Raw genomic sequence first — 13,191 nt, 5'->3', positions numbered from 1 at the left:
TTGACTCTAAATAATTCCCAGACCACACTGTTAGCCATTCTCAAAAATACAATTTCATGCATATTTTTATATAAGAAAAATTTTATGTGCTACTTTTAGTTTTAATACTAAGTGGAAAGTCTCATGCTGCCAGTCTTTCTTCTGTAAAAGGACAAAGCAAACCTGAATGCAGCACTGAGGTACCAACAAAAAGAGTTTTACATAAAAAGTGACAGCATAGGATAAACAGGGGGACACGCTGAGACTTCTCTCCTTATGTAATGCTACCGAGCGCTCTGGAATGCTGCTTGGTTTCCATGGGGACCGTTCCTGTGCTTTCAGGAATTCACAGGCAGACTTACGTTCGGCGGGCTTTTAGTCTCAAAGACAATCTCTTGATTGATGTGTACATAAGTCCTTGTAATCCCCAAACTGATCACTTGGCACATAACAACTACAACTACTGTGTGTGGCCGTGGGTTTTATTGTCAACGTTTATGCATGAACAAAAGCATGAGGCAGATCCCGAGGGTTAAACTTGTTCTTTCTCAATCGTCAGTATTCTTCTCACATCTCAATTTGTGCTCTGCTCTTCTCCGATGTACTCCAGACCACAGAAACTCCGCTGGCCCAGCTTCCAGAACTCCCATCGGCCCAGCTTGGCCTCCGCCCAGCTTCAGATTAGCTGCCAGTCTGTGCTACAGATGAATCTGCTGCAGAAACTCTCCCTTCTGCAGCTCACTGCTCTACTGGAGAAACACACTCCTACAAACAAACATGGCTTCAGTTGGTGAGTGGACTGTAGGGAAGGCTTGTGGACGGGAAATGGAGGGTGAAAGCATTAAGAAGTGTTTTTCTTTCTTTTTAAAGCTTCATGTGAAATGGCTTCTGCCACTGCCATATTGTTCCTCTAAGTAATGCCCTTTAATATACCCATTCAGCCAGCTATTAACCCTCTCAATCCTACCCATCTCCAAATCCTCTCCATCTGCAGGTTGTTGTATAGTGTGGGGATGGCTGTCCACAGAGGTTGGGTTTCACATTCTTTTCCCAGGCCCATAATTGCTGGGAAGGGGCGTACATAGTCTTTTTCTCAACGAGGCAATCATGGCAGTTCACACGCGAGGTGTTGAGCTCGAGGCTGAAAAGAGCTGCACGCAATAACTGTCCTTCCAAGCTATCTTCTGTACCACTTCTAAGCTTAAGGTCTGGGCTAATGTAATTCCCTGAAATGAAAGCAGCTGAATGTCACTGAACATTCTTCACATTACAGTAGACTGAAGTGTCATTGTGCTAAATTGCTATAAGCCAAAGTGCTACCTAGAATTGGCTGTTTTGAAGAAGCTAAAGTTAAGGAAAAAAGATGACTAGAAGTGGAAAAATCACATTAATTCTGTGTTATTTTTCTGCTCGAGGCTTTCTTTTAAACGGGAATAGAAGGCATTATGACAGTCTTATGACAGGTCGAGGCTCACTGAAAGACAGTGTCCAATTGTTGGCCACTGGAGGCCCACAACATAGTCAGAATTCTGCCCGGGATCATAACATGCTCTTTTTTTTTCTTCTTCTTGTTTTTTTTTTCTAAACCGTGCTTCTAAGAAGCACTCCGAGTCTTGTGAACCCCAGCACTTACAAAGACACACTTGTCCTGAGTCACGCATAACATCTCTGTGCAAAACACACTCACACCCATGCAGACAGATACTCAGCCATAAATCTGCGGGCACATTCTTGTGAAACGGTCAGGGTTGCATGTTTCAACTCTGGGTTTGTGGATGGAGACTTGCTGTTCACTAGGAACCAAATCCTTGCACACAAGCTCGCCCAGAGTGACAAATCTGGAGACGGACGTCGACTGGAGATGTACAAAGTAGCGGGTTTGTACATCTCCTTTCCACGATCCCCATTTTTCCCTTACCTTTTTACCCACGCCCCCCGTAACCCTGCAGATGGACCTCTGCACTCGCTCACTTTCACACTCGCCTTGCACACACATAAAAGGCTCAAGCGCTGTGTGATAAAAGGCCTAATTGGATTTGTTTGAGTTTTACATTGCATCTGAACTAAAAATAAACCATTTGACGCATTTCTGACGCGGCGGTGATTCAATTTTCTGTGTATGAATAGGTGTTTGTGGAATGTCTGTGTTAGCCCTGATTACTGTGATGTGTTTTTGTTGATTACAGTCTAGGCTCTCAGTTAGTAAAGAGAGAATGAAGGTATGTCATTATAATGTTGACCCATTTTAAAGATCCAAATTTGTGTGTATGCTGCAGGGCTGTGCCGAAGTTTATGAAGCGCATCAAGGTGCGCGACTACAAAGACAGGAATGTGTTTGGTGTGCCACTACAAGTCATCGTCCAGCGGACGGGACAGCCCCTGCCTCAAGGAATCCAGCAGGCCATGCGCTACTTACGAAATCAGTGCCTCGACCAGGTAACATATAGTACAGAAATATGCACAGATGTGTGCAAAACCTTTTTATACACTGGAATTGCAAGTTTACATGTAATGGCCACCTCAGCTTTAGCTTTAAGTACTATTTTAGCTAACTTGTTTTCTTTAAGCTACTCAAACGGCATAAAATATCAATTTAAATACATGTGCATATTTCTCTTGGTGTTACATAACATGAGGCAGGGAATTGGAAAAAGTCTGATGCCCACTCAGTGTGTAAACACTTTCTGTGTGCCAGGGGAGAGTCAGTGCGCTCAGTCACCTGTGTCGCTTTAATCTATACCCAGTCTGTCACAGTCTGTGCATTTATAAAGGAAGGAAAGGTGCAGTCAAATTGAAAAATGGCTTTTAATATGGCATCATGCAAAAGAGAATGATGGCTCTCTTTTCAAGGACAGACAAAGTGCCTCTGTTTGGAAGTGTGAAAGCTCATGGAAAATATTCAGTGAACAAGCCAGCAGTCTTCTTCTTTTCTCCTCCCCAACATTGCCATTTCACACAGCCTTAAAAGGCCATTGATGAGGTCCTACACAGCATTCACTACAAGAATGCCTACTGGCTGTTGTTGGAGCTCCTTGTAAATACAGTCAACAGGATCTGTTGTGATGTAACCATATTGACTGTAAGCTGCGGATTTGTGGATAAGTCAAGAATGTTATTTTCCTAATGCAACAGCCTAACGCAATAAAAGACGTGTGTGTGTTTGTGAGAGTCATTTTTGATACTCTTTGATCGGGTACTTTATAGTTCAAAGGTTTCTGCATGGTATGTGAGACGTAACCCTTTTCTTCTTTGTTTCCCCGCCCAGGTGGGTCTTTTCAGGAAATCGGGCGTAAAATCTCGTATCCAAGCCCTCCGTCAGATGAATGAAGCGAGCGGCGCCGACGGGGGAGGAGTCAACTACGAGGGCCAGTCAGCTTATGACGTTGCCGACATGCTGAAGCAGTACTTCAGAGATTTACCAGAGCCCTTGCTTACCAGCAAACTTTCAGAGACCTTCCTGCAGATCTATCAGTGTAAGAAGACACAAAACACAGAAAATGTTCTTCCAGGCTCGTCTACGTCGTCTTCCTCGCGCAGCTTGACGTATGCAACTGCACAGCTGACATACTTTGTTTTAGATGTTGTAGCCATAGAGCTGTTAAAAACACATGAGACAGATGAGCACACATCTGTGGACGCTACACCGTTTGCGTAAGGTGATGTATGAGAGGTCAAGCATATAGTGGACCCATACATATAAGCTTATGTAACATAGCTTATGTAACAGGTCAACACAGATCCCATCATAACTCGTTTTTGGCAGGTAATTGGAGGCCCGATACGGTCTACTTCCTGAATTAAACAACAGCTGGAAAGAACGATGACAGGATGTAGTATGACAACAGATATTAGTACTGACTGACTCTCCTTGAGCTTTTAATTTTATATATGATAATCTTATTGTGGAGCTAAATAAATTTGTGCTAAATTGAACTGAAAAGGAATGATGATGGAGTCCATGTTCTTCTCCAGACATGCCTAAAGAGCTCCGCCTTCAGGCAGCTCGCGCTGCTGTGCTGCTCCTGCCGGATGAGAACCGAGAGGCACTCCGGACGCTGCTGTGTCTGCTCAGCGATGTGACGGCCAGCGTGGCTGAGAATCAGATGACTCCCACCAACCTAGCAGTTTGTCTGGCCCCATCCGTTTTCCACCTCAACACGCTTCGACGGAAGGAGAGCAACTCGCCGAGGTGTGTGTCTGAGTGCGCGCCGTTGTAATCGGTTCAGTTTCATGCCTTTAATCAAAATAGTTTTTGTTGCAGCATCTTGCATAAGGGCACAATATGCCTGTGCAGTTTTGGAAAACAGGAAAGGGTCACTCCAAACTAGCACGAGGGCAGAATAGTGTGGAAGAGAGCAAAGCCGGTGAGAAGAGGAAGGGGGAGAGACAGAGGAAATAGAAAGGTTACATAAACGTCCAGACCTAAATAAAAAAACACATGCATTGTTCCACATTTGGCACTTCTAGGTGAGGGTTTATCAGCTTTATACAGCTAAACCGTTTCCTCCAGTTTTTTTTTTACTTTTCTTTTGTGGTGATTGCTCTGATTAGCCTCATTATGTCTTCTTCTTTTTCCTTCTTTCCCAAAGGGTGATGAACCGGAAGCAGACACTCGGAAAGCCAGACCAGAGGGACCTGAATGAAAACCTTGCTGCCACTCACGGCCTGGCGCACATGATCCAGGAGTGCAGGAAACTCTTTAGGGTCAGTGATTAAAAATCGTGTAGCAGAACCTGTGCAGCAAACTCTTCACTTTTAAAGTTAGCTTAAAAAATAAAAGCAGAATGAGTTACTGGCTACTACCTTCACAGTAAACTGCCATTTAAGGTAACGAGGGTATGTTTGCTGACAGAATAAATGTCACCTCCGGTTTCCTGCCGCATACCTCGTGTCCCTGCGTTTGTCCTGTCAACAAACAGAGTCCCAGTTATGTAAGGTATTGATCCAATTCATGCAGTTATTCGTTCAAGAGGAGTTTGGATTATGGAAAGTGAACATGCTACGGGGGGCTGAATACCTATGTTGTCCAGAGCTCTGTTCAAGTAAACGCCCCCCAAACTCTAGCATAGTATCACAGGGGTCAGAAATCCATAAATTCATGTCAGTGAGATTTGGCATCTCCACATGGATAGCACAACAGGAAATAATCAGCAAAACTACAGCATTACAGATCCAATTAAAACTGACATTAAGCCAGAAATGTGCTTTGCCTTGTGCCATCTTCTCTGGACATGGTAGAGTAAATGTTAAAAGGCTGCACACTGTGGGTCATTAAGGTCGTTTAAAATTCTATTAGGCTGTGGAAAGGCTTCCTGCTTTCCTGTCATGGTCACATTGCACAAGTAAACCGAATTAACCTCCTTAAATGATTTCTTTAATTACATTTGCATTTGCTTATGGAGGTTTTTTTAAAGGGAAGATTGACGATAACACTGTCAGGATGCAATTAACAATGGAAGATATGAAGGAGACTATATTGAGGATACACTAGGCAAACACAGGATGTGTTTCCAGTTTGTTTAATGGGATTAATGTAATAATGACAAAGCCAGAAAAACCATGACTTCAGTGTTAATCACGTATTCAGAAATGCTTTGAGATCTTTAAAATCAGACCTGTTTTACATAATAGTTTTTCCCCACAGTAAGCTCACACTGCCAATCATTTTTAGTGAAGGGGGTCTTAATTAATTTTTTAGTTTTTTCTCTGAAGTTTTCTGTGCTTTGTTTTCTCTAACATCAGTAGGAATTGTAGAAGTCTGTCAAACCAAAAGATATTTCTTTATCCTAAACTCTAACAGACTAAGCAGATGAATAATTGTTCTAACCATCCATCTCCTCTTCTCTCACAGATCCCAGAAGAAATGAATCGCTGCAGAAACTCGTATATGGAGCAGGCTTTGCTGCCGCAGCGCTTGGAGGAGCTTGCAGGTGAAGAAGCTGCGCATGGAGGCTACAGGGCGTACCTACAAGATAGCCTGGACACTCTCCTCAAAGAGGCTAAAGACAAGTTCAAAGGATATGACAGCTGCTCCACGCCAGAGCATGCTGACCTGGCATATAGGAAGGTAGGTCCTCTTTTTTCTTTTTTTAAAAATCTATCTCTAGGTCCTCTTAAATGTCATCTGTTCAGCCTGTGCGGCTACTTTCAGCCTGGAAACATTGATAAAATTGTCAGACAGCTCACAGGAAAGATTTATTATCTTTCTATAGAGTGTAAACAAGCTGTCACTCCTGAAACATGCACACCATCTCTGTTTCCTCTCCTCTCTTTTCCTCTCAGTCCTTGCCCTGCCTCTCTTTTAACTCTAAATATCGAGTGGAAAACCTGCAGTTAGGGTTTCCTGTGTAAAAACAAATCCGTGCGAAAGTGGCCTGGCCCCTTGGCATCTCATTCCCATCCCAGTACTGGACTCCATCCCAGAATGACATCAGCTTGACATAGAGACACACACACACAAACACAAACCCGTACAGAGCCTCTGCATTATCCCAGGCTTACATTTCCTGTGTCCAGTTTGCGAGGCCCTGGATGAGGTTATCTTTTTCTCCAGTTTAAAGTCACAAGGCACAGAGTGTGTGCTTTTTATCATATGATGGCAGAAAGAAGCAGCTGACCTGGCCAGAGCGCAGTGAAATATGTTGAAACACAGCCTAGCTGTTGTGCATAAGATTAAGGCAACTGGTGTTCTTTAAGTTTGCTGAGGACATCTCACTCGTTGACTGATTATTAATCGTGTGCATTATTACACGACTGTGAAAAAGGTGTCAGATATTACCACCAGAGGTTGTGAGTGAAACTGAACTGACGAAGCCTCTTGGGTGAGAGGTGAAATGTCTTGAAAATACTTAAACAAGTCCAGTCACCTTCTTTTCAAGCCCTTAAAACTAACTGCAGGAACCTGTGTGCATGACATTTCCTGTCTGCTGTAATTTCCTGTCTTTGTTCTGTGATTTTAATGACATAAAAAGTGCTTTAAATCAATGGACTGCAAGTAAAGTAACTGGGTCTCGCCATCTGTTTCTCTAGGTCCATGATGGGTATCCACTGCGGTTGTGGAAAGTAACGGTGGAGGTTCCCGCAACTCCCGAAGAGGTTTTGACCCGGGTGCTGCGAGAGCAGGGACACTGGGATGAGGACCTGCTCGAGAGCCGTGTAGTGGAGACCCTCGATGACAGGACAGAGGTCTACCAGTATGTCAGGAACTCCATGGCGCCTCATCCTACCAGAGACCATGTCGTGCTCAGGTAGATCGCTGTCTTTTTCTCTTCTTTGTGTTTATTTTGCTTTTGTCTTTATCTTTCATCTTACATCTAATTTAATGCTGTTTCTAATCTAAAGTGTCTTTATTGGTTTCTAACAGAACATGGGTAACGGACCTGCCAAAGGGAGCATGCGCACTGGTGTGTACCTCTGTAGACCACGAAGGGGCGTCTGCGGTGGGCGTCCGAGCCAATGTTCTTACTTCACGCTACTTCATAGAGCCCTGTGGAGTGAGCAAATCCCGACTCACGCACATTTCCCGAACCGACTGCAGGTGAGTGGATTACTTCCAGAGCCACAAACAAATCAAGTTTTAGAGCAACGCAGTAGGCTAACAGCCTCCTCTCTTTCTTTGTCTAATCAGGGGTCGTTTCCCAGAGTGGTACAATAAACTGTATGGACACTTGTGCGCTGCCGAGGTGGCACGGATACGAGACTCATTCACTGCACCCATGGACAAATGAGAAAGCGCTGTGCAATTTGGACGGCGGCAGTTTTGGGGAATTTTTTTTGGGGGGTGGGACTTTGACCTCCATCCCACCAGGGAGGTCAAAGTCCAAGCCTCCATCCTCACATCAGGACAAACTCTGGATCCTGGATTGAAGGACTTTTTTTTGTGATTTTTTTCCCCCCCTATGTCCAAACAAGATTGATGTTATGTTTTTAAACTGTTCTTTTGGGGCCTCCCAGCGTGCTGCCAAGAGGACTTATGTCAGACAAACATTTATCTGGGCCAGAGGAGGCGATGTTGATACAGGATGTATGGTTTGTCCAAAGGGTGCTATTGCTTCTGAGAAGCAAAAGAGGGATTTAATGTATGCGTGAGAGCGTGTATGCGAATACGTCAGTTAACACAGATTCGTCATACTGGTTTCCAGTAGCAGAAAAATGTGTACATAAAGTAGTCTGTTCAAAGTAAAGGTCGGCGTATGTCCTGTGTTACCTCTGTCCCCTTTTTTTCTGTTACAGCAAAGCACAGCAGACATTATTATGGTCAGGCGATTGATAAATCCACGGGCGAAGAAAGACGGTAATGCGCAGACTGAGCGGAGACAATAGATAGGATGTTGTGAGACGACAGGTGGCCGGTAGCACAAAGGGTTTTAGTGTTTTAGGGTAGAGACAGACGAGTACTGGTGGCTGGCTCACCAAACTGAGAGGAGCGATCAAAGGAAGGGCCTCATTTACTAACATACAGATAGATGTCTTAAATTCCATCAAGAAGAATTCAAATTGAGTAAGCGGCAAATGTCTCTCGAGCGTGTGATGCCATTGTTTGCGTTCTCGGAGATGCATAGGCACACTTTATGGATGTCACGAACCGAAACGCAAGACCAAACTGATTTAATGGACCAATTCTTTTTAAAAACCCAAGATGAAAACAGTAGATTCCCCACAGTGAGCTTTTCCTCACCGTCACAAGTGTTAGATTTGTTTAAAGCACAGCACAGTTTTTGAGATTTTAGGCTTGTATGCTATCAAAGTTTTTAAAAACATATAATGCTTTCGCAGTCGCTTTGATGTAGACGAGAACAGAAAGGTAGTCCGACAGGAAAAGTAGAGGGGGAAAAAAAAGAGGGGTCCTTTTATAAAGGTGGTGATTTTACAGGTTTTACTGTAAAGAGGAGGGCAGACTGAATGTGTGAATTTGAAGGAAGGAAAATATCTTTGCGTGAGCTTCTTTCGCTGTGCTGTCTCGTCTGTGTTCAAAAAATAAAGACATTGTATCAGCTGACCTTCACTCGTAACACTCGTGCTTAAATCTGAGGTTGTGCGTTGTTCGCGCTGACGTGTCCGATTAATCCACTAAGCCATTGTTCGCATCGCAAGTGTTTTAACTGTGTCTCTGCCAAATAATAATGCATGACAATGACAGTTAATTTAAAGCCAATATATTTATACCTCAGATATGTTTGTTTTGTATCATACTGTTTTATTGTACATGTTAAGCTTTGTGTTACGTAAATGAAAATGTTTTATCTTTTTTAATAATATTATTTCTGTACAGGTTAATCAAAGTGCACTATTAAATGTATTAAAATAATAACCGCGTGTGTGTGTCCTGTGAGTTATGTAGTTGTAAAGAAACAGGGAGGGCCACAGCACGGCCAACTTTCACGCCAAAGTATTGTGGCTTTGTTCTGGCTTTGCTCTTCAGATCCCCCATAATCTGCTCGGTCGCCTGTTTGCACAACAGTTTGTTCCAAGTAATTACACCTTCTCAGCTCCAGACTGATACTGGACTTCCATTTTTGCTTCCCCTCATCGCCCGCTCTCTGTGTTTACTCCACACCAGTGAACGCATGATGGGACCAGAGAGGCTTGGTAGATCTTGGTGATCTCACCCGCTGTCCTGTTTGTTACATAATAGTGTCATATAGCAGAAGACAATGGGGCCTGTTGTACCACAGCTGTCCTGGCTTGGACACAGCAGACCCTACAATGAGGAGAGCAGTCATGTGGCAAAGCAGGGAGGGTGGGGTGGGCTCCAGGGTTTAGAGCTGAGAGCAGGGGGGAGCTAACATACCCATCTATGTTTTTATCCACTTGGCCAAGTGAGAAGTGTCCATGTGCGGCAGGAAAACATCCTTCGCACGTGCTGTACATGTTTTGTTCAGGATCTGGTGTAAACCAAACAGAAGAATTGTTATGATCCTTAACCGTGAACCGTGTATTCTCATAGCTCAAGTCTCAGTACTTTCCATATACGTACAGAGCGACAGCATAAACAAGTGTTAACTTGACTGCGAAAGCCCACAGTTAAGACGGGGCATTTACATTTCACGCTGGCATCCTCACTCGCATTTTTTTTCCCCTGTTGGATCAAGAACACTTCTTCTTACACTCGAGTGCAACACAGAACTGGAGACAAACCAGAGACTCCAACAAGATCATACACGTAGCCGGAGACGTGCGCACACGTGCTTGGCTTTGAATTTGTCGCATAATGTTTAACAGAATCTTTCAAATAACATAAACCTCCAGGTGACCTCTTCCTCCCTCTAGTTCTAGTGTGTGTGTGTGTGTACGTGCATTTGCTTGCACACTCGAAATGCTGCTGTGTTTTTTGCATGTTCTTGAGTACGTGTTTCTCCTGAGAACCCAAACACCTCTGGGAGATTACGCAGGGCCAGATAAGGCTGACCAAGAGTCACCACCAGGGCTGCATTCCTGCACAGCTGTTTGAGAATCAGGCACAGAAGGTTTCCCACATTGATAAATGAATACGAGCGTGTGCATTCTTCCTCCAGATTTCTCAAGACGTCTACGGTCAGAACAGTGTGCATTTTGTTGCTCTGCACAGTCTTTTTCTTTTTATTCCTTAAGTGAATAATGCAATTTTATTCCACTCTGAAACAGATAACACCAGCACAGACAACCTTTGTGCTTCAGATTGAATGATAGAAATATGTCGAGGCTCGTTATGTGACCACATTTTCTCCATTTTACTTTACAAGTCAAACGATCGACACCATGCAAGCTGCCTGCTTATGTGCATCACATTATGATGCACATGTTACACACCGGACTTTTTTTATTTTTTCTCCCAGCGTTATCAGTCCCACAGACATATCAAACTGAGAGGAAGTGTGTGTCACATATCTCCGCGTGGACTGGAATGTTCTGACAAATCAACTGTAGCACTGTTTTGTCAACAGAAATGGTATGTCATCGTGATAAGACTGTATTTGAAGAGTCAACAGGGAAAAGAACGAGGGTTTAGTCACACAGTGTTTCTGTAGTTCCTTTGATTATCTTTATATTTCAGAAATTCAAAGCCTGCGAACCACTCGAGTACACCGTATGCATCAGTGTACGAACATGATGCAACGTACAATAAACACACGGGTAAGCAGGCCTGAGTCTGCAGACCTGCGTTCATTTTATACAATGTTTTTCTAAAAGCCAGTTCCCAATATCTCAGGACGCTTCATGTTAAAGTCAGCAGTCTTGGTAACTGTAAGAATTCTGCTGGATAGATTAAATAGTTTTATGAACTACTGAGAACCAGTGTGTCTGTAAATGTGACTCTGGTTTGTGTAATTATTCTTTAAGGGAGACTGTAAATAATTATAAAGTGAGAAACTCATCACTCTTTATGTGTTTTATGCTTTTAAAGCTTTTGATCCTGAGAATCACACAAAGTTATTAATTAAGAGGGGAAGAAGGAAGAAGTTTGTTCCCAGTTCGTTTAAATGGGCCTTTCCTACTCTACCCAAGCACTCGAAGCACTTCATTCATAGAAGCACTTTCTTCTACATAAGTGCTCTTATTTATATGGGGCAACTTGGGGTTAATATCTTACCCAGAGATATTTAACATGCAGACTGGAGCAACCGGGAACCAGGGATCGAACCACCAACCTCCCAGTTAGTAGCTGACCCGTTCTATTGCCTGAGCTACAGACTTTATGCTAATGAGTTGATGAAACTTGTCAAATTTGGTACTGTTCAGCCATCGCTCTACTGATCTCTAGAAGCTCCTTGCTAAATTCACCAATCTCTTTTATCTTATTTCACTTTTTTAAATTCATTTTTATGTAATTGTACTTCTGCTTTTGTCTCTTTACTATATCTTTCTTGAGTTATTTTGTCATATTTACTTAATATCTACTTAATTTGTGTATGCTTAATGTTTTGCATGCTGTAGCACAATCATTTCACAGTTTTGTGGATAAATACCATACATTTTATCTTGTTTTTTGTTTATGGCGTGAAAAACGACCCCCAACCCCTCAAACTAGGTAAGTGGAAGTAAAGAGATAATTGAATCTTAGGATCTGTAACTGGGGTTAGTTACATTGGGCATCTTGCATTGATCAAATTGTTATAACTGTATTTTTGTGTGGTAATAATCTTGCTTGCTTTTTTAAAAATATGCCATATGAAGGCTTTGTTATGTTATTAAAAAAATTCCCTTTGTGCAAACACTCTGTGGGGAGTATAGGAAGAAAAAACTTCCTTTAACAGGAAGAAAGCTCCAAAAGAATTTTCTCAGGAAAAACAGCCATCTGTCTTCACTGACTGGCAAACCAAACAAACAGCAGTTTTTGTTGTTGTTTTAAATCAGTAACTACTGAGCAGCTTCAGACTCAGGGCCATATACAGACAGACAAGGAGCGATTTGACACAGAACACACAAAGCTACTGACATGCAAAGCAGCACCGGAACCAGCCCTATGCATTGCATCATCACAGAGAGTGGCTGCCATCTTTACTACACTCCACAGGAGATGATGGACAATAAGGAATAAGGAAAATAAAGAATTACAATAATTCCGGCTTGAACTGGCAAACGCAGGACTAGTTTTCCAGAATCACTGTGACACCAGATGTTCCTAATCTGTACAATGTTGCACAGGTGAAAGAAGGCAGTTGTAGAGATTTGTTTAATGTGGCAGTTAAAGAACATATCTTGGCCAGCATGTTTGCTCTCTAACTATCATTCACGTGTGAGGAAGACTTATAGTTTGCATAAAATGGGCAACTGTCAGATAATCGTTATACAAAGTAACATCTGCTATAGTAAAATTTTGTGATCGGTTTTGAAATCAGTATATGGACTGATTATTTCCTTCTGTGCTTCAAATCCGCAAACTATGGTTAGTCTGTAACTCTTCAGATTAACCATACGGATGCACATTTGCAAGGATCTAGAAATAAAGAGGGATGATCTTAAATAAAGAAAAATAAAAAGGCTCAGTCAAGTATAGCTTCTTAATAAAGACACATTTAATTGGAAATTGTTGATCAAGAATAAATTATAGGGGATGACACTTCCTTTCTAGCTTTTGTGACATCGGATTTAAAATTATATGAGAGCGACAAGGAAAGAGAAAGGAAGATTCATGAAAGGGAGGGCGTGCCGACTCTGTTATCATCAGTGGCACTGTAACGTGTTTAATGTAGCAAATGAGCAAAATTCAAGTTGTGCGTCTGCACAGTTTTA

The 13,191-nt window shown here is 42.6% G+C and overlaps 1 protein-coding gene across 5 annotated transcripts in view; it reads left to right on the top strand.

Annotated features, from left to right (window-relative positions):
• The window catches only part of dlc1 (DLC1 Rho GTPase activating protein), a 94,647-nt gene extending 85,358 nt beyond the window's left edge, over positions 1–9,289 (top strand). For all 5 annotated transcript variants that reach the window (XM_082536260.1, XM_082536261.1, XM_082536259.1 and 2 more), the window contains 9 exons: positions 590–769; positions 2,256–2,415; positions 3,245–3,452; positions 3,952–4,168; positions 4,569–4,683; positions 5,831–6,046; positions 7,009–7,226; positions 7,343–7,516; positions 7,607–9,289. In XM_082536260.1, the coding sequence (XP_082392386.1) occupies positions 590–769; positions 2,256–2,415; positions 3,245–3,452; positions 3,952–4,168; positions 4,569–4,683; positions 5,831–6,046; positions 7,009–7,226; positions 7,343–7,516; positions 7,607–7,706 (1,588 nt within the window). In that variant the 3' untranslated portion in view covers positions 7,707–9,289. The remainder of the gene's footprint in view (positions 1–589; positions 770–2,255; positions 2,416–3,244; positions 3,453–3,951; positions 4,169–4,568; positions 4,684–5,830; positions 6,047–7,008; positions 7,227–7,342; positions 7,517–7,606) is intronic.
• The last annotated feature ends 3,902 nt before the right edge of the window (positions 9,290–13,191 follow it).

The sequence above is a fragment of the Aulonocara stuartgranti genome, assembly GCF_965226115.1.
Source record: "Aulonocara stuartgranti genome assembly, chromosome: 6".
Classification (NCBI taxonomy): domain Eukaryota; kingdom Metazoa; phylum Chordata; class Actinopteri; order Cichliformes; family Cichlidae; genus Aulonocara; species Aulonocara stuartgranti.
Note: the sequence above shows the minus strand (reverse complement) of the source record. Positions and strands in the feature narration are given on the sequence as shown.